The sequence below is a fragment of the Pezoporus flaviventris genome, unplaced genomic scaffold, assembly GCF_033815535.1.
Source record: "Pezoporus flaviventris isolate CSIRO_AGI_PZ_B2104156 unplaced genomic scaffold, CSIRO_AGI_Pfla_v1 ptg000511l, whole genome shotgun sequence".
Taxonomy (NCBI): domain Eukaryota; kingdom Metazoa; phylum Chordata; class Aves; order Psittaciformes; family Psittacidae; genus Pezoporus; species Pezoporus flaviventris.
The window spans coordinates 1-18,468 of record NW_026893058.1 but is presented as its reverse complement, the minus strand read 5'-3'; the positions used below and the strand labels follow the sequence as shown (position 1 = coordinate 18,468).

General features: G+C 52.6%; 1 protein-coding gene across 1 annotated transcript; it reads left to right on the top strand.

The window, feature by feature from the left end:
* Positions 1–9,099: 9,099 nt before the first annotated feature.
* On the top strand, positions 9,100–18,222 carry TOX4 (TOX high mobility group box family member 4; the record flags this gene model as incomplete). Its single annotated transcript, XM_061443746.1, has 7 exons — positions 9,100–9,201; positions 9,985–10,284; positions 11,175–11,526; positions 12,814–13,010; positions 14,345–14,533; positions 15,319–15,753; positions 18,043–18,222. Coding segments are annotated over exons 1-7 (1,755 nt in total), but the record flags the coding sequence as incomplete, so codon positions are not given.
* Positions 18,223–18,468: the final 246 nt, after the last annotated feature.

Here is an 18,468-nt window from a genome sequence, read left to right as displayed (position 1 = left end):
GGGGCAATCAGGGGTCACCGGGAGCCCAGTTATGGGGCAGTGGGGTCACCGGGAGCCCAGTTATGGGGCAATGGGGTCACCGGGAGGCCAGTTATGGGGCAGTGGGGTCACCGGGAGCCCGGTTATGGGGCAGTGGGGTCACCGGGAGCCCGGTTATGGGGCAATCAGGGGTCACCGGGAGCCCAGTTATGGGGCAATGGGGTCACCGGGAGCCCAGTTATGGGGCAACAGGGGGCAATGAGAGCCCAGTTATGGGCAATAGGGTCAGTGGGAACCTAGTTATGGGGCAATGGGACCCCATTAACAGCGAATGGGGCTCCCAGTAACAGGCTACTGGGGGTACTGGGGGCCCCATTAAGGGATTACAGGGGTCAATAGGACCCCATTAAAGAGCTACTGGAACCCCCATTAAGTGGGTACTGGGGTTAATGGGACCCTATTAACGGGGTACTGGGGCTAATGGGACCCCCATTAAGGGGACACTGGGGCTAATGGAACCCCGTTAGTAGTTAATGGGACCCCATTAATGGAGCACTGGGGCCAATGGGACCCCCTTAAGGGGGCACTGGGGTTATGGGGACCCCATTACAGGGGCACTGTTGTTAATGGGGTTCCCATTATCGGGGTACTGGGTCTAATGGGACCCCATTAACAGAGCACTGGGTTACTGGGCCCCCCATTAGAAGCTAATGGGCCCCCTATTAATAGAATACTGGGACGCCCATTAATGAGGCACTGGGGTTTATGAGACCCCATTACAAGTTAATGGGCCCCCTATTAATAATGGGGTACTGGGATCAATGGGACCCCCATTAGGAGTTAATGGGCCCCCTACTAATAGGGTACTGGGACCCCCATTAATGTGGTAATGGGGTTAATGGGACCCCATTAATGGGGCACTGTTGTTGATGGGGTTCCCCTTAGGAATTAATGGGACCCCTATTAATAAGGTACTGGGACCCCCATTAATGAGTACTGGGGTTAATGGGACCCTATTAATGGGGCACTAGGGTTAACAGGACCCCAATGGGAGATAATGGGACCCACATTAATGGGGCACTGGGGTTAATGGGACCCCATTAAAGGGGCACTGGGGCTAATGGGACCCTATTAATAGGATATTGGGGCTAATGAAACCCCCAATAGTAATGGGACCCCATTAATGCATCACTGGGGTTAATGGGACCCAATGGGAGTTAATGGGACCCACATTAATGGGGTACTGGGGTTAATGGGACCCCATTAAAGGGGCACTGAGGCTAATGGGACCCTATTAATAGGATATTGGGGCTAATGAAACCCCCAAATAGTAATGGGACCCCATTAATGCATCACTGGGGTTAATGGGGACCCCAATGGGAGTTAATGGGACCCACATTAATGGGGTACTGGGGTCAATGGGACCCCCACCAATGGGACCCCATTAGGAGTTAATGGGACCCCATTAATGAAGCACTGGGGTTACTGGGACCCCATTAGTAGTTAATGGCACCCCATTAATGGAGTACTGGTTTCAATGGGACTCCATTAGTAGTTAATGGGACCCTATTAATGGGGTACTGGTTTCAATGGGACCCCATCAGTAGTTAATGGGACCCCATTAATGAATCACTGTGGTTACTGGGACCACAGTAGGAGTCAATGGGCCCCCATTAATGAAGCACTGGGGTTACTGGGACCCCATAAGTAATTAATGGCACCCCATTAATGAAACACTGGGGTTATTAGGACCCCATTAGTAGTTAATGTCACCCCATTAACAAAACACTGGGGTTATTAGGACCCCATTAGGAGTTAAGGGCACCCCATTAATGAAACACTGGGGTTATTAGGACCCCATTAGGAGTTAAAGGGACCCCATTAGGAATCAATAGGCCCCCATTAACGAAGCACTGGGGTTAATGGCACCCCATTAGTAGTTAATGGGACCCCATTAAGAGTCAAGAGAACCCCATTAATGAAACACTGGGGTTAATGCCACCCCATTAGTAGTTAATGGGACCCCATTAGGAGTCAATGGGCCCCCATTAATGAAGCACTGGGGTTACTGGGACCCCCATTAGAAGGGGCACTGGTTTCAATGGGACCCCAATAGGAATTAATAACACCCCATTAATGAAGCACTGGGGTTAATGAGACCCCAATAGGAGTTAATGGAACCCCCATTAATGAAGCACTGGGGTTACTGGGACCCCAATAGGAGTCAATGGGACCCCATTAATGAAGCACTGGGGTTAATGGGACCCCAATAGGAGTCAATGGGACCCCAATAAGAGTCAATGGCACCCCATTAATGAAGCACTGGGGTTAATAGGACCCCAATAGGAGTCAATGGGACCCCCATTAATGAAGCACTGGGGTTACTGGGACCCCAATAGGAGTCAATGGGACCCCATTAATGAAGCACTGGGGTTAATGGGACCCCAATAGGAGTTAATGGCCCCGTGTCATTAACGGGGTTCCCATTACCGGGGTACCCCCCTCCCCTCCCCCCTCAGACCGTACCACCCTTTACCTCATTTGGGGGGGGGGGGAGGGGAAAAGCGGCCTACCCCTCCCCCCCCCAACCCCCCCCTTCATTTCCCCCATCCCCCCCCCCCCCCCCAAATCCCTTACCTGAAGTGGGGGATGGGGGTGGGGGGAGGGGCGGGGGGGGGGTTATTTCCTGCCCCCCTCCCCCCCCCTTATTTCCTCTTTGGCTTCCTCCTCCTCGATGGACGCGGCCTCACCCCCTGCGCGCCGCGGACAAGGCCCTGAACGCACCCCCCCCCCTTCCCCTCCCGTGATGGACGCGTCGAAACCCCGCCTCCCGCCTCCCATTGGCTCACCCGGCCGCCCGTCAAGCGCTGATTGGTGGAGGCATCGCGGGACGGCGGAAGTTCCGCCTTAAAGGGGGGGGGAGGAGGAGGAGGGGGAAGCCCGGGCGCCATCTTGGCGAGGGGGCCTTCCCCCCCCACACCCCCCCCACATCGGTTTCAACACCGACCCAAAATCGCCTTTTTTACACCCAAAATCGCAGCCTTCACACACTAAATCGCCTCGGTTAGAACCAAAATGCACCCGGAAGCGGTTATGGGGGGGGAAGTGTGGAATGAGCGATCCCCCCCCCCACACACACACAATCGGTGTGGAGCTGAGGTAAAAAGGGCGGAAAAGAGCGAAATTAGGGCAAAAAAGAGAGGAATTGGGGGGGGTTCTGTGGAAAATGAGCGGTTTGCGGGGGGTTGGGGCAAAAAGAGGCCGAAATGACCCCAAAAAGAGACCGAAACGCCCCAAAACCCCTTTTGGGGGGAGAAAAGGAGATTAAAGTTCACGATTTGTGGGGGTTTTGTGGTAAAATATGCTCAAAAATGAGGTTTCAGGCACAAAATGGGGTTTAAAGCCCCAAAATGGCACCAAAATCACCACAAAAATGGACTTTCTTCATCAAAAGGCCCCCAAAATGGACTTTTTTCATCAAAGGCCCCCAAAAATGAATTTTTTTCCACGAAAATCCTCACAAAAAATGACTTTTTGCATCAAAAGCCCCCCAAAATGGACATTTTCATCAAAATCACCACAGAAATGGACTTTTTTCCACCAAAATCCTCACAAAAATGGACTTTTTTCATCAAAATCACCCCCAAAATGGACTTTTTTCCACCAAAATCCTCACAAAACCAGACTTTTTTAATCAAAATCACCCCCAAAAATGGACTTTTTTTCATCAAAGCCCCCAAAATGGATTTTTTTCATCAAAATCACCCCCAAAATGGACTTTTTTCCACCAAAATCATCACAAAAACGGACTTTTTCATCAAAATCACTGCAAAAATGGACTTTTTTTCCACCAAAATCCTCACAAAAATGGACTTTTTTCATCAAAATCACCCCCAAAATGGACTTTTTTCCACCAAAATCATCACAAAAATGGACTTTTTCCATCAAAAGCCCCCCCAAAGTGAACTTTTTTCATCAAAAGCACCCCAAAATGGACTTTTTTCATCAAAAGCACCCCAAAATAGACTTTTTTCATTAAAAGCCCCCCAAAATGGACTTTTTTTCATCAAAATCACCACAGAAATGGACTTTTTTCATCGAAAGCCCCCAAAATGGACTTTTTCTTATCAAAATCCCTCCCCAAAATGGACTGTTTTCCCCCAAAACCCTCCTCAAAATGGAGTTTTTAATGGGGGAAGGGGGGGAAAGTTCCGGAATTCGCCATTTTTTGAGGGAATTTGGGTGGAAAAAGGCCTCAAAAGCACGCATTTCTGCCCAAAAAACGCCTGCAAACGGCACCCAAATCCCCCAAAATGGTCTTTTTTGTGAGCAAAATGACTGAAAACGCCTTTTTTAACCTGTTTTGGGGGAAATTGGGGGCAAAATTGAGGGGGAAAGCCCGGAAAAAGAGGGTTTGAAAGGAGGAAATGGCCCCAAAATTGCCCATTTTGGGGGGATTAAAGGTGGAAAATTCCTCACTCGTCCCCAAAAATGACAGATTTGGTCAAAATTCTCCCCCAAACCCCTAAAAAATGCCATTTTCAAGCAGAAAAATGGCTCAAAGCAGCCCCAACCACGCCAAAATTCAAATTTTGGGTCAAATTTGGGCAGAAAACCTCACAATTTGGATGGAAATTTGGTTCCAAATCATTGGAATCGCTGAAATTGAGGAAAACGGGCTCAAAAAGTCCCCAAATTCCCCCTTTTGGGGGGTGAAAGCGTGGGGAAAGCATTGAAAATGCGGAATTTGGATGGAATTTGGGGCAGGATTTGGTTAAATTCGGGAGGAAATGAAGCAGAATTCACTAAAACTCACCAAATCCACCTCCAAATTCATGCCATTCCCTCAAATTTCGTCAAATTCACTCCAAAATGCGGGGAATTTACGCGAAAATTCAGCAAACTGTCCCAAAGCACCAAAAATTTCACTTAAAATTCAGCAAATTCCCTTCAAAGTCACCAAATTTGACCCAAAATTCATCAAATTCCCTGAAAATTCAGCAAATAACACTGTAAAGAATCCTCAGTTTCATTAAAATTTCCTTAAATTTTCATTAAAATTGCCTTAAATTCACTACAAATTCAGCAAATTCACTCTAAAATTCATGCAATTCACTACAAAATTCAGCAAAAACACTAAAAATCCATTGAACCCCCCCCAAATTACTTGTTTTTTACCAAAATTCCACATTTTTTTAAGCAAATATTGCAAAAAAAAAACCCTTTTCTTGGCGTTTCTGACAGCAAAAGCCCCTCTTCCTCCCCAAACCAGCATCAAGATTGGGCTGAAAAGCCCGTTTTACCCATTTTGCCGCCTCCTAAACTACCGTTTTTTGTTAAACCACCCCCAAAATTTCCCTTTACGCCCCGAATTTGAGGGGGTTTCAACCAAATTTGAGCTTTTTGGTAACAGAGAGAGGAAAAGGGGACATTTTGCCCCCAAAAAGACACATTTTGGGGGTGAAAATGGGTTGAAAAAGGAGAAAACCCCTTCAATTTTGGGGGAAAATGGGACGTTTTGGTGGGTCTTGACCAACGTTGACCATGGCCAACCCTTGGCCACCCATTGGCCACCCATTGGCCACCCCTTGGCCACCCATTGGCCAACCCTTGGCCAACCATTGGCCACCCATTGGCCAACCCGTGGCCACCCATTGGCCACCCATTGGCCAACCCTTGGCCAACCCTTGGCCACCCATTGGCCACCCATCCACCCATTGGCCAACCCTTGGCCACCCATTGGCCACCCCTTGGCCACCCATTGGCCAACCCTTGGCCACCCATTGGCCACCCATTGGCCACCCATTGGCCAACCCTTGGCCACCCATTGGCCAACCCTTGGCCACCCATCCTCACCTCTGCCTGCCGATGACGTCACAGGAGCCAGGACGAGCCATCAGCCAATCAGAGCTCTCGTTCCTATGGAGGGAGGTATGATGTCACATAGGGGGCGGAGCCAACTCCAGACCCTGTATGCCCCCCCATAGACTCCTATAGACCTCCATATCCCCCCCAAGGACCCCTATGTACCCCCTATAGACCCCCCATGGACCCCCATATCCCCCTATAGACCCCCATATCCCCCCCATGGACCCCCATATCCCCCCCTATTGACCCTTATATACCCCCTATAAGCCCCCTATGTCCCCCCCATAGGTCCCAACACCCACCTATATCCCCCCATGCTCCTCTATAGGCCCCCATATGACCCCTATAGCCCCCCATATCCCCCCTGCACCCCCCTATATTGACCCATAAGTGCCCTATAGCAACGTGTATCCTCCTTTCATCGCCCTATATTGCCCATACAGCCCCTATATCCCCCATATAGCCCCTATATCCCCCTTAAGCCCCCATAAGTGCCCCATAGACCTCTATATCCCCCATAGCTCCATGTACCCCACATAGAGCCCCCAAATCCCCCCCTATAGCTCCCTATCCCCCCCAGTACATGCCCTATACGCCCCTAACCCCCCCATAGAGCCCTAATAGGCCCCTACACCTCCGCTATAGGCCCCCATATCACCCCATAGGCCCCCTATATTCTGCCACATCCCCCGTACAACCCCATATACCCCCCATAGGTCCCTATAGTGCGCCCTATCCACGCTATAGCGCCCCGTAGCCCGTATATAGACCCCTATAATGCCCCATTTCCCCCTATACTGCCCCATAGCCCCCCTATACTGCCCCATAGACCCCCATACCCCCTCTATACCGCCCCATACCCCCCCCCAGACCCCTATAGTACCCCCATACCCCCCCCAAAGCCCCCTATACTGCCCCATAGTCCCATATAATGCCCCATACCCCCCCTATGCTGCCCCATATCCCCCGTATAATGCCCCACACCCCCATATCTCCCTATACTTTCCTATATCCCTCCTATGCTGCCTCATAGCCCCTCTATACTGCCCCATAGCTACCCCATACCCTCCCATATCTCCCCTATACCCCCATACCCCCCCATTGACCCCTATAGTACCCCCATAGACTCTCATACCCTCCCATAGACCCCTATAGTGCCCCTATACCCCCTACAGACCCCCATACCCCCCCATAAAACCCTATAGTGCCCCTATACCTCCCATAGACCCCTATAGTTCCCCCCATAACCCCCCCATAGACTCCTATATCCCCCCTATTGACCCCCATACACCCCCCTTTAACCCCCCCATACCCCATAGACCCCTATATCCCCCCATTGACCCCCATACACCCCCCATGACCCCCTATAGACCCCTATAGTGCCCCCCATACCTCCCCCCAGACCCCTATATCCCCCCATACCCCCCACGCACACCCCACAGACCCCTAGAGTGCCCCCCCATACTCCCCCACACCCCCCATAGCCCCCTATAGTGCCCCCCACACCCCCCCATAGCCCCCTATAGCGCCCTCTATAGCCCCCCAGATCCCTATATTCCCCCCCATACCCCCCCCACACCCCCCCATAGCCCCCTATAGTGCTCCCTATAGTGCCCCCCATACCCCCCCATAGACCCCCATATCCCCCCCACAGACCCCCATACCCCCCCACACCCCCCCATAGCCCCCTATAGTGCCCCCCATACCCCCCCAGACCCCTATATCCCCCCCATATCCCCCACACACCCCCCCATAGCCCCCTATAGTGCCCCTCATACCCCCCCAGACTCCTATATCCCCCCCATACCCCCCACACACCCCCCCATAGCCCCCTATAGTGCCCCCCACACCCCCCCATAGACCCCCATACCCCCCCATAGCCCCCTATACTGCCCCCCCATAGACCCCCATACCCCCCCAGACCCCTATAAACACCCACCCACCCCCCCCATAGCCCCCTATAGTGCCCCCCACACCCCCCCATACCCCCCCATAGACCCCCATACCCCCCCATAGCCCCCTATACTGCACCCCCATAGACCCCCATACCCCCCCAGACCCCTATAAACCTCCCCACACCCCCCCCATAGTGCCCCCCACACCCCCCCATAGACCCCTATATCCCCCCCATAGACCCCCATATCCCCCCCATACTGCCCCATATCCCCCCCATACCCCCCCCACAGACCCCTATATCCCCCCCATAGACCCCTATAGTGCCCCCCATACCCGCCCCACACCCCCCCCATAGCCCCCTATAGTGTCCCCCCATACCCCCCCCATAGCCCCCCCCATAGCCCCCCACCCCCCCCATAGCCCCCCCCCCACCGTCGCCGCCGATGACGTTCCCGTCCGACGTCCGTGGCGCGCCATGACGCGGGGTCCGCTCTCTCCACTCCACTCCTCCTCCCTCCCGCTTCCGGTCCGGACGCTCCGCCCCTCCGCTTCCGCTTCCGGCCTGCACTTCCGGTTGTTGGGCGGCGCTCTAGCTCGGTCCTCCAACCGCGTTAACCTATGGGGCGTCTCTATGGTGCGAGGGGACCGGAAGAGAAGGAGCGGGCTTCCGGCGGGGCAGCGCTGAGGGGACGGAGGGAGGCAGGCGGAGGAGCCATGGAGGTGAAGGGGGAGGCTATGGGGAGGCTATGGGGTGGCTATGGGGAGAGAATGGGGCGGCTATGGGGAGGGAATGGGGCGGGAATGGGGATTGTGGGGTGGGGGTGGGGGTATGGAGCGGCTATGGGGAGGCTATGGGGCGGGAATGGGGTGGCTATGGGGCGAGAATGGGGGGTGTGGGGCGGCTATGGGGCGGGAATGGGGAGAGAATGGGACGGCTATGGGGCGGGAATGGGGATTGTGGGGTGGGGGTGAGGGTATGGGGCGGCTATGGGGGGTGTGGGGCGGGGATGGGGAGGCTATGGGGCGGGGGTGGGGCGGCTATGGGGCGAGAATGGGGGGTGTGGAGCGGGGATGAGGGGTGTGGGGCGGGAGTGGGGTATGGGGAGGGAATGGGGGTTGTGGGGAGGGGATGGGGGGTGTGGGGAGGGAATGGGGGGTGTGGGGCGGGGATGGGGGCTGTGGGTGGCTATGGGGTGGCTATGGGGAGCTATGGGGTGGCGATGGGGGGCTGTGGGTGGCTATGTGGGGCTATGGGGCAGCTATAGGGTGGGTATAGGTTGCTATGGGGTGGGTATGGGTGGCTATGGGGCGGGTATGGGTGGCTATGGGGCGGGTATGGGGGGCTATGGGGTGGCTATGGGGCAGGGTGCCACAGTATGCTCCCCACAGTTCCCAGGGGGCAGTGACAATTACCTGGCCATCACCGGCACCGCGCACCCCTTCCTCACCGGCGCCGAGGTACGGGTTGGGGGGCAGGACCCATAGAGCACCCCACTGATACCCATAGACCCCATAGAGACCCATAGTTCCTTATAGAGACCCATAGACCCCATAGAACTCATAGATTTCATAGACCCCATAGAGCCTCATCGAGCCCCACAGATCTCATGGATTCTGTACAACCCCATAGACAACTATAGATCCTCATTGCCCCATAGACCCCATTGCCCCATAGAGAATCGTAGAGCTTCAGTCTATTTCTGTTCCTATTGTCTTCATAGATCCCTATAGATAACACCGGGCCCCACAGACGCCCATTATCCCATCACCCCCATTACCCCATAGAACCCCATAGCCTCCCCATTACCCCATAGACTTCCATTACCTCATTACCCCATTGCCCCGTAGACCCCCATTATCACATTGACTGCTGTTATCCCCATAGACCCGCATTTCCCCATAGACCTCCATTACCCCATTGATTCCTATTACCCCCATAGTCCCCCATTACCCCATAGACTCCCATTGCCCCCCATAGCTCTCCATAGCCCCCATCACCCCATAGACCCCCGTTACCCCATCACCCCATAGACCCCCATTCCCCCGATAGCCCCCATCACCCCATAGCCCCCCATTCCCCCCATAGCCCCCATCACCCCCTAGACCCCCATCACCCCATAGCCCCCATCACCCCCATTCCCCCCACAGCCCCCATCACCCCATAGACCCCCCATTACCCCATCACCCCCCAGTGTCGTGTGTCCCCCCCCCCCCCACTGAGCCCCATATCCCACCCCACAGACCTTCCACACGCCGAGCCTGGGCGACGAGGAGTTCGAGCTGCCCCCCATCTCCCTGGAGGCCGACCCCTCGCTGGCCGTGGCCGTGGGGCACTTCGAGGACCTGGGCGAGCCGGGGGGGGCGGGGGGGGCAGGCGTGGCCACCGACCCCCCCTTCCCTGCCCCCCATCACCCCCACCATCCCCCCCCACCGCCCCCCAGCGCTCACTATGGGGGGGTGCAGGCGCTGGACATGGCCGTGGGCATCGGGCACGGGCTCATGGAGCAAGGAGCTGGGCTGCTGGCGGGGGGGCTCGCCATGGTAATGGGGGGGATGTGGGGTGGGATGTGGGGGGGGATATGGGGTGGGATGTGGGGGGATATGGGGTGGGATGTGGGCGGATATGGGGGGGTGTGGGGTGGGATATGGGGGGCATATGGAGGGGGATATGGGGTGGGATATGGGGGGGATATGGAGTCGGATATGGGGGGATATGGGGTGGGATGTGGGGGGATATGGGGTGGGATGTGGGCGGATATGGGGGGGTGTGGGGTGGGATATGGGGGGGATATGGAGGGGGATATGGGGTGGGATATGGGGGGAATATGGGAGGGATATGGGGGGGATATAGAGTCGGATATGGGGGGATATGGGGTGGGATGTGGGGCAGGATGGGGGACTGTGGGGTGGGATATGGGGGGATATGGGGTGGGATGGGGGTTGTGGGGGGATATGGGGAGGGATATGGGGTATGGGGGGGAAATGGGGATGTGGGGAGGGATATGGGGTGGGATACGGGGATATGGGGGGAATGGGGTATGGGGGGGGATATAGGGGGGAATGGGGATATGGGGGGGGAATGGGGAATGGGGTGGGATATGGGGGGGGAATGGGGAATGGGGTGGGATATGGGGGGGGAAATAGGGGGGTATAGGGGGTTTATGAGATAACGGGGGATTTGGGGGGATGGAGATATGGGGGGGATATTGGGATAGAGGGGGAAATGGGTTTGGGGGTCACAAAGGGGTTTTAGGGGTGCACAAAGGCTTTTATGGGGTGGAAAAGGGGGATTTTGGGGTAAAAAAAGGCGTTTTTGATGCCACAAAGCCATATTTGGAGCAAAAAAACGTCATTTTTGGTGCCCCAGAGACGTTTTTGGGGTGGAAAAAGGCATTTTTTGGGGTGAAAGCATGTGTTTTTGGGTCCCCCAGGAGCTGGAGCACACCATGAGCCCCCAGTACAGCGCCGCCCCCCCCGTCACCATCGACGTGCCCATGGCGGCCCTGAGCCCGGGGGGGCTGCTGGCGCCGGGCCAGCTGACCACCATCGACCAATCGGAGCTCAGCTCTCAGCTGGGGCTCAGCCTGGGAGCCAATGGGGCGCCGGGATCTAGCGGGGGCGCCGCCACCCCCCCCCCACCGCAGCCACCACCACCCCCCCCACCGGCGGCGTCACCGGAGGAGCGGCTCTCGCCCCCCCCGTCCCCCACGGGCTCCGGGCACGAGGAGGAGGCCGAGGACTTCCGCAGGGTGAGGAGACCCAAAACGGCCCAAAATGACCCAAAAATGGCCAAAAAATGCCCAGAAATGACCCAAAAATGGCCAAAATTGACCCAAAAATGGTCAAAACTGGCCCAAAATGACCCAGGATGACCAAAAATGGCCGAAAACTGGCCAAAAATGACCAAAAACTGGCCAAAAATAATCCAAAATTGGTCCCAAAGTTGGCAAAAAAAAAAAAGGCCCAAAAATGGCCAAAATTGACCCTAAAAAGGCCAAAAATGATCCTAAAATGGCCAAAATTACAAAAAAAAGGCCCAAAATGACCCCAAAATAGCCCAAAATTGGCCCAAAAATGGCCAAAAATGACCCCACAATGGCCCAAAAATGGCCCCAAATGACCAAAAATGCCCCCAAAATGGCCAGAAATGGCCAAAAAATGTCCAAAACCGCCCCAAAATGGCCAAAAATGACCAAAAAAAAGGCCAAAACTTTTCCCTGATTCTCTTCAATTTTCTTTGATTTTGCTTTAATTTTCTTCAATTTTCTCATTTCCTTACATTTTCCCCAATTTCTTCTGATTTTCTTCAATTTTCTTTTTGAATTTTCCTCCGTTTTTTCCTTTTTTTGCAAATTCCTTCTATTTTCTTCCGTTTTCCTCAATATTTTTGATTTCTTTTGGTTTTCTTTGAGTTCTTTTATTTTCCTTCTAAATTTTCTTCATTTTCCCCAATCCCCATCTAATTTCCCCCGATCCCCTTCTAATTTCCCCAATTTCTTTCTAAATTCTCATATTTTTCCCCAATTTTCTTCTAAATTTTTATAATTTCCCCAATTTCCTTCTGAATTTTCATCATTTTTTCCCAATTTCCTTCTAAATTTTCATAATTTCCCCCAATTTCCTTCTAAATTTTCATATTTTTTCCCCAATTTCCTTCTAAATTTTTGTATTTTTCCCCAATTTCCTTCTACATTTTCATAATTTCCCCCGATTTTCAACTTTTTTGTCATTTTTTCCTATTTTCTTCTAATCCCTCAAAATTTTCCCTAATTTCATTAAATTTTTCATAATTTTCCCCGATCTTTTTCTATATTTTCATCATTTTCCCGAATTCCCTTCTAAATTTTTATAATTTTCCCCAATTTCCTTCTAACTCTTCATAATTTCTCCCAATTTTCAATTTTCTTGTCATTTTCTCGCATTTCCTTCTAATCCCTCAAAATCTTCCCTAAATTTTTCCCAATTTCCCCCATTCACCCCCTCTCTTGTCTCTTCCCCAGGCCGCCCCAGCCCCATCCCCTCCGGCCCCGCTGGCCCCACCGGCCCCAGCGCCCCCCGGCGGGGACGCCCCACGCCGGGGGAAGCCCCCCAAGAAGGCCAAGAAGAAGAAGGACCCCAACGAGCCGCAGAAGCCGGTGTCCGCCTACGCCCTCTTCTTCCGCGACACCCAGGCCGCCATCAAGGGCCAGAACCCCAACGCCACCTTCGGGGAGGTCTCCAAGATCGTGGCCTCCATGTGGGACAGCCTGGGCGAGGAGCAGAAACAGGTCCGGGGCGGGGGGGGAAACGGGTGGAATTGGGGGGAAATTTGGGGAGATTCGGGTGAAATTTCAGCAAAATCCGGGTGAGATACCGGTGAAATTTGGGTGAGATTCGAGTGAAAATTTCAGCAAAATTCGGGTGAGATACCGGTGAAATTTGGGTGAGATTCGGGTGAAATTTCAGCAAAATTCGGGTGAGATACCGGTGAAATTTGGGTGAAATTTGGGTGAGATTCGGGTGAAATTTCGGTGAGATTCAGGTAAAATTTCAGTGAAGTTCAGGTGAGATGTGGGTGAAATTTGGGTAAATTTCAGGTGAAATTTCAACAGAATTCGGGTAAAACTTGAGCGAATTTTGGGTGAAATTTCAGCAAAATTTGGGTGAGATACAGGTGAAATTTCGGTGAATTTCAGGTCAAATTTCAACAATTTGGGTGAGATACGGGTAAAATTTGGGTGAGTTTTGGGTGAATTTTTGTTGAAATTTCAGCAAAATTTGAGATACAGGTGAAACTTGAGTGAAATTTGGGTAAAATTAGGGTGAAATTTAGGTGATTAGGGTAAACTTTCAGTAAAATTTTGGTGAGATCTGGGTGCAATTTGTGTGAAATTTGGATGAAATTTGGGTGAAATTCAAGTGAAATTTAGGTAACTGGGTGAAATTCATACAGAATTTATGGAAGTTAGAGAGTTTTGTGGAATTCTGTAAGAATTCCTGGGTTTAGCAAAACGTTGATGGAATTTGACAGAATTTCATAGAAATTAGAGAGTTTTGGTGGAATTCTGGGAGATTTGATGAATTTGGGTGGGTTTTGGTACAATTTTGTGGGATTTTTGCCAATTCTGGTGGGATTTGGGGAGATTTTGATGATGAATGGGTGCGGAATTTGGGACAATTTTGGTGGGATTTTTGCAGATTTGATGTCTTCGGAAATTTTGCCAATTTTGGTGGGATTTTGATGAATTTGGGTGGGAATTTTGCTGATTTTGGTGGGATTTTGGCAGGTTTGATGAATTTGGGTGGCAATTTTGCCAGTTTTGGTGGGATTTTGATGAATTTGGGTGGGATTTTTGCCAATTTTGGTGGGATTTTGATGAATTTTGATGAGAATTTTTATAATTTTTGGTGTGATTTTGGCAGATTTGATGTATTTGGGTGGGATTTTTGCCGATTTTGGTGGGATTTTGGCAGATTTGATGAATTTGGGTGGGATTTTTGCCGATTTTGGTGGGATTTTGGATGAATTTGGATGAGAATTTTGCCAATTTTGGTGGGTTTTTGGCAGATTTGATGAATTTGGCTGGAATTCTATCTGATTCCCCCCTTTCCCCTTGCCCAGGTGTACAAGAGGAAGACGGAGGCCGCCAAGAAGGAATACCTGAAGGCCCTGGCCGCCTACCGAGCCATCTTGGTGCGCCCCAGAGGGATGGGATTTGGGCTCAATTCACCCCAGTTTGGGCCCCCCATTGCTACAATTATATTCTGCCCACCACGGACCCATTTGGGGTTGAATTTCCCCCCAATTTGGGTTAAATTCACCCCAATTTGGCCCCCCCATTACTAGCAATTACTTTTCGCCCACCATGGACCCATTTCGGGTTGAATTCCCCCCCATTTTGGGCTCAATTCACCCCAATTTGGGCCCCCCCATTTGCTACAATTATATTCTGCCCACCACGGACCCATTTGGGGTTGAATTTCCCCCCCAATTTGGAATTCACCCCAATTTGCCCCCCCCATTACTAGCAATTACTTTTCGCCCACCATGGACCCATTTGGGGTTGAATTCCCCCCCATTTTCGGCTCAATTCACCCCAATTTGGGCCCCCCATTGCTGACAGTTACTTTTTCCCCACCATGGATGCATTTTGGGTTGAATTCCCCCCCATTTTGGGCTAAATTCACCCCAATTTGGGCCCCCCATTGCTGACAGTTACTTTTTCCCCACCATGGATGCATTTTGGGTTGAGTTCCCCCCTATTTTGGACCGAATTCACCCCACTTTGGGCCCCCCATTACCAACAATTACTTTTTCCCCACCATGGATGCATTTTGGGTTGAATCCCCCGCATTTTGGGCCGAATTCCTCCCACTTTGGGCCCCCCATTGCTACAATTCCTGCTTGCCCCCCACGGGTCCGTTTTTGGGGTGCCCCCCCCCCATAACCAATTCATTTCCCTTCCTTTCCAGACCTCGGACCCGGCCGACGCCGACACCAGCCCCACCCCCGCCACCCCCCCTCCCTCTGCCCCCCAACCTCCCTCCCCCCCCGCCCCCCACCCCGCTCCGTCCCCCCCTCCCCCCATCACTCAGATCCTCATCCCCAAGCAGCTCCTGGCCCCCTCGGTGCTCGCCGTCATCCCGGTGCCGCCGCGCCCGCCGGTGCCGCGCCTCCACCCCCCCCCCTTGCAGCAGATGCCGGTGCCCCCGCCCCCCAACCAAGGGGGGGCGCTCCTCCAGGCGCCCCCCCCCCTCCAGGCCATGCAGCAACCGGTGCCCGGCACCGCCACGGCCCCGCCGCCGCGGTTGAGGTTGACCCTGCCCCCACCCCCCACCCCCACCCCCCCCACCCCCCCCCATCCCCCCGTGCACATCAAGATCCTGCCCCCCCTGCGCGTGCTGGCGGCCCCCGGCAAGGACGGCGGCGCCGCGGCGGCGGGAGGAGGAGGAGGAGGAGGAGGAGGAGAGGAGGAGGCGGCCGTGGAGGAAGAGGTGGTGGAGATGGTGGGGGGGGAGTTCGGCAGCGAGGTGAGCAAGGGGGAGGAGTTGGGGGGGGAAATGGGGGAGCAATTGGGTGAAAGCTTGGAGGAGTTGGGGGAAATTTGGGAACTTTGGGGGAATTCGGTGGGGTTTGGGGAAATTTGGTGGGATTTGGGGAATTTGGTGGGATTTGGGGGAGATTTGGTTGGATTTTGGGGAAATTTGGTGGGGTTTGGGGAAATTTGGTGGGATTTGGGGGAATTTGGTGGGATTTGGGGGAATTTGGTGGGGTTTCGGGAAATTTGGGGGGAAATCTGGTGGGGCTTGGGGAAATTTGGTGGGATTTGGGGGAAATTTGGTGGGATTTGGGGGAAATTTGGTGGGATTTGGGGGAAATTTAGTGGGATTTGGGGGAAATTTGGTGGGATTTGGGGGAATTTGGTGGGGTTTTGGGGAAATTTGGGGGGATTTGGGGGAAATTTAGTGGGATTTTGGGGAAATTTGGTGGGGTTTGGGGAAATTTGGTGGGATTTGGGGGAAATTTGGTGGGATTTGGGGAATTTGGTGGGATTTGGGGGAAATTTAGTGGGATTTTGGGGAAATTTGGTGGGATTTGGGGAAATTTGGTGGGATTTGGGGGAATTTGGTGGGATTTGGGGGAATTTGGTGGGATTGGGGGGAATTTGGTGGGATTGGGGGAATTTGGTGGGATTTGGGGGAAATTTAGTGGGATTTTGGGGAAATTTGGTGGGATTTGGGGGGATTTGGGGGAATTTGGTGGGATTTGGGGGACATTTAGTGGGATTTTGGGGAAATTTGGTGGGATTTGGGGGAATTTGGTGGGATTTGGGGGAAATTTAGTGGGATTTGGGGGAAATTTGGTGGGATTTGGGGGAATTTGGTGGGGTTTCGGGAAATTTGGGGGGAAATCTGGTGGGGCTTGGGGAAATTTGGTGGGATTTGGGGGAAATTTAGTGGAATTTTGGGGGAATTTTAGTGTGATTTGGTGGTATTTGGGGGAAATTTGGAGGGTTTTTGCAGAAATTCGATGGGATTTTGGACGAATTTGGGGGAAATGGGTTTCACAAAATTTTGGGGGAATTTGGTGACGTTTTGGAGGAGTTTTGGGGAAAGTGGGAACTTGGAAATTTGGTGGGATTGGGGGGAAATTTAGTGGGATTCGGGGGAAATTTGGTGGGATTTGGGGAAATTTGGTGGGATTTTGGGAGGAAATTTGGTGGATTTGGGGAAATTTGGTGGGATTTGGGGGAAACTTAGTGGGATTCAGGGGGAAATTTGGTGGGGTTTTGCGGAAATTTGGTGGGATTTTGGAGGAATTTGGGAAATGGGTTTCACAAAATTTGAGGGGAATTGAGTGAAAACTTGAAAGAGTTTTGGGGAATTGTGATTTTTTGGGGGAAATTTGGTGGAATTTTGGAAAAATCTGCGGGAAAATGGGTTTCACAAAATTTTGGGGGAATTGGGTGAAAATTTCGAGTAGTTTTGGGGAATTGGGAATTTGGGGGAAATTTGGTGAGATTTTGGAGGAATTTGTGGAAATTGTGGATTTTACAAAATTTTGGAGGAATATTTTGGGGATTTGGAGGAATTTGGGGGGAAATGAGTTTTGTGGGGATTTTGGAGGAATTTTGGGGGAATTTGTAGATTTAGTAAAATTTTGGAGAAATTTTGAGGGAAAATTTGGTGGAATTTTGGAAAAACTTTGGAGGAAATTGTGGATTTTGGGCAGATTTTTGAGAAATTTTAGAAGAATTTTTGGGAAATTGGGTTCTGGGGATTTTGGAGGAATTTTGGGGGAATTTCAGAGGAATTTATGGGAAATTGTGAATCTGGGGATTTTGAGGGAATTTGGTGGAATCCTGGAGGAATTTTGGGGGAAGTGTGGATTTGGGGGATTTTGCAGGAATTTGGGGGGAAATTTTGGATCTGGGGAGATTTTGGACGAATTTAATGGGGTTCAATGGGACCCAGAGGGAATCAATGGGGTTTAATGGGACCCAGTGGGGTTCAATGGGGTTCAATGGGACCCAATGGGAATCAGTGGGGTTTAATGGGACCCAGTGGGGTTCAATGGGGTTCAATGGGACCCAATGGGAATCAGTGGGGTTTAATAGGACCCAGTGGGGTTCAATGGGGTTTAATGGGACCCAGTGGGGTTCAATGGGGTTCAATGGACCCAATGGGATTCAATGGGGTTCAATGGGACCCAATGGGATTCAATGGGGCTCAATGGATCCAGTGGGGTTCAATGGGGCTCAATGGGGTTTAATGGGGTTCAGTGGGACCCAATGGTACCCGATGCTTCCCCCCCCCCAGGCTGAGTCCCCCCCAGGCCTCGCAGTGGAGCTGGTACCCGAGGACCCCCCCCCTGCGCGCTGCATCCGTGCGGGATGCGGGAACGCGCCCGTGGCCAGCGGGGACTGGGATGAGGAATACTGCAGCAGTGAGTGCGTGGTCAGGCACTGCCGGTGGGTACCACAAACACCCAAAAACACCCCAAAAACACCCCAAAAACACCCAGAAACGGGAAAAATCACCCCAAAAATGGCCCCAAAACACCCAGAAACGGCCCCAAAACACCCCAAATACTGCAGCAGTGAGTGCGTGGTCAGGCACTGCCGGTGGGTACCAGGAACACCTAAAAACACCCCAAAAACACCCCAAAAACACCCAGAAACGGGAAAAATCACCCCAAAAACACCCCAAAAACACCCAGAAACGGCCCCAAAACACCCAGAAACA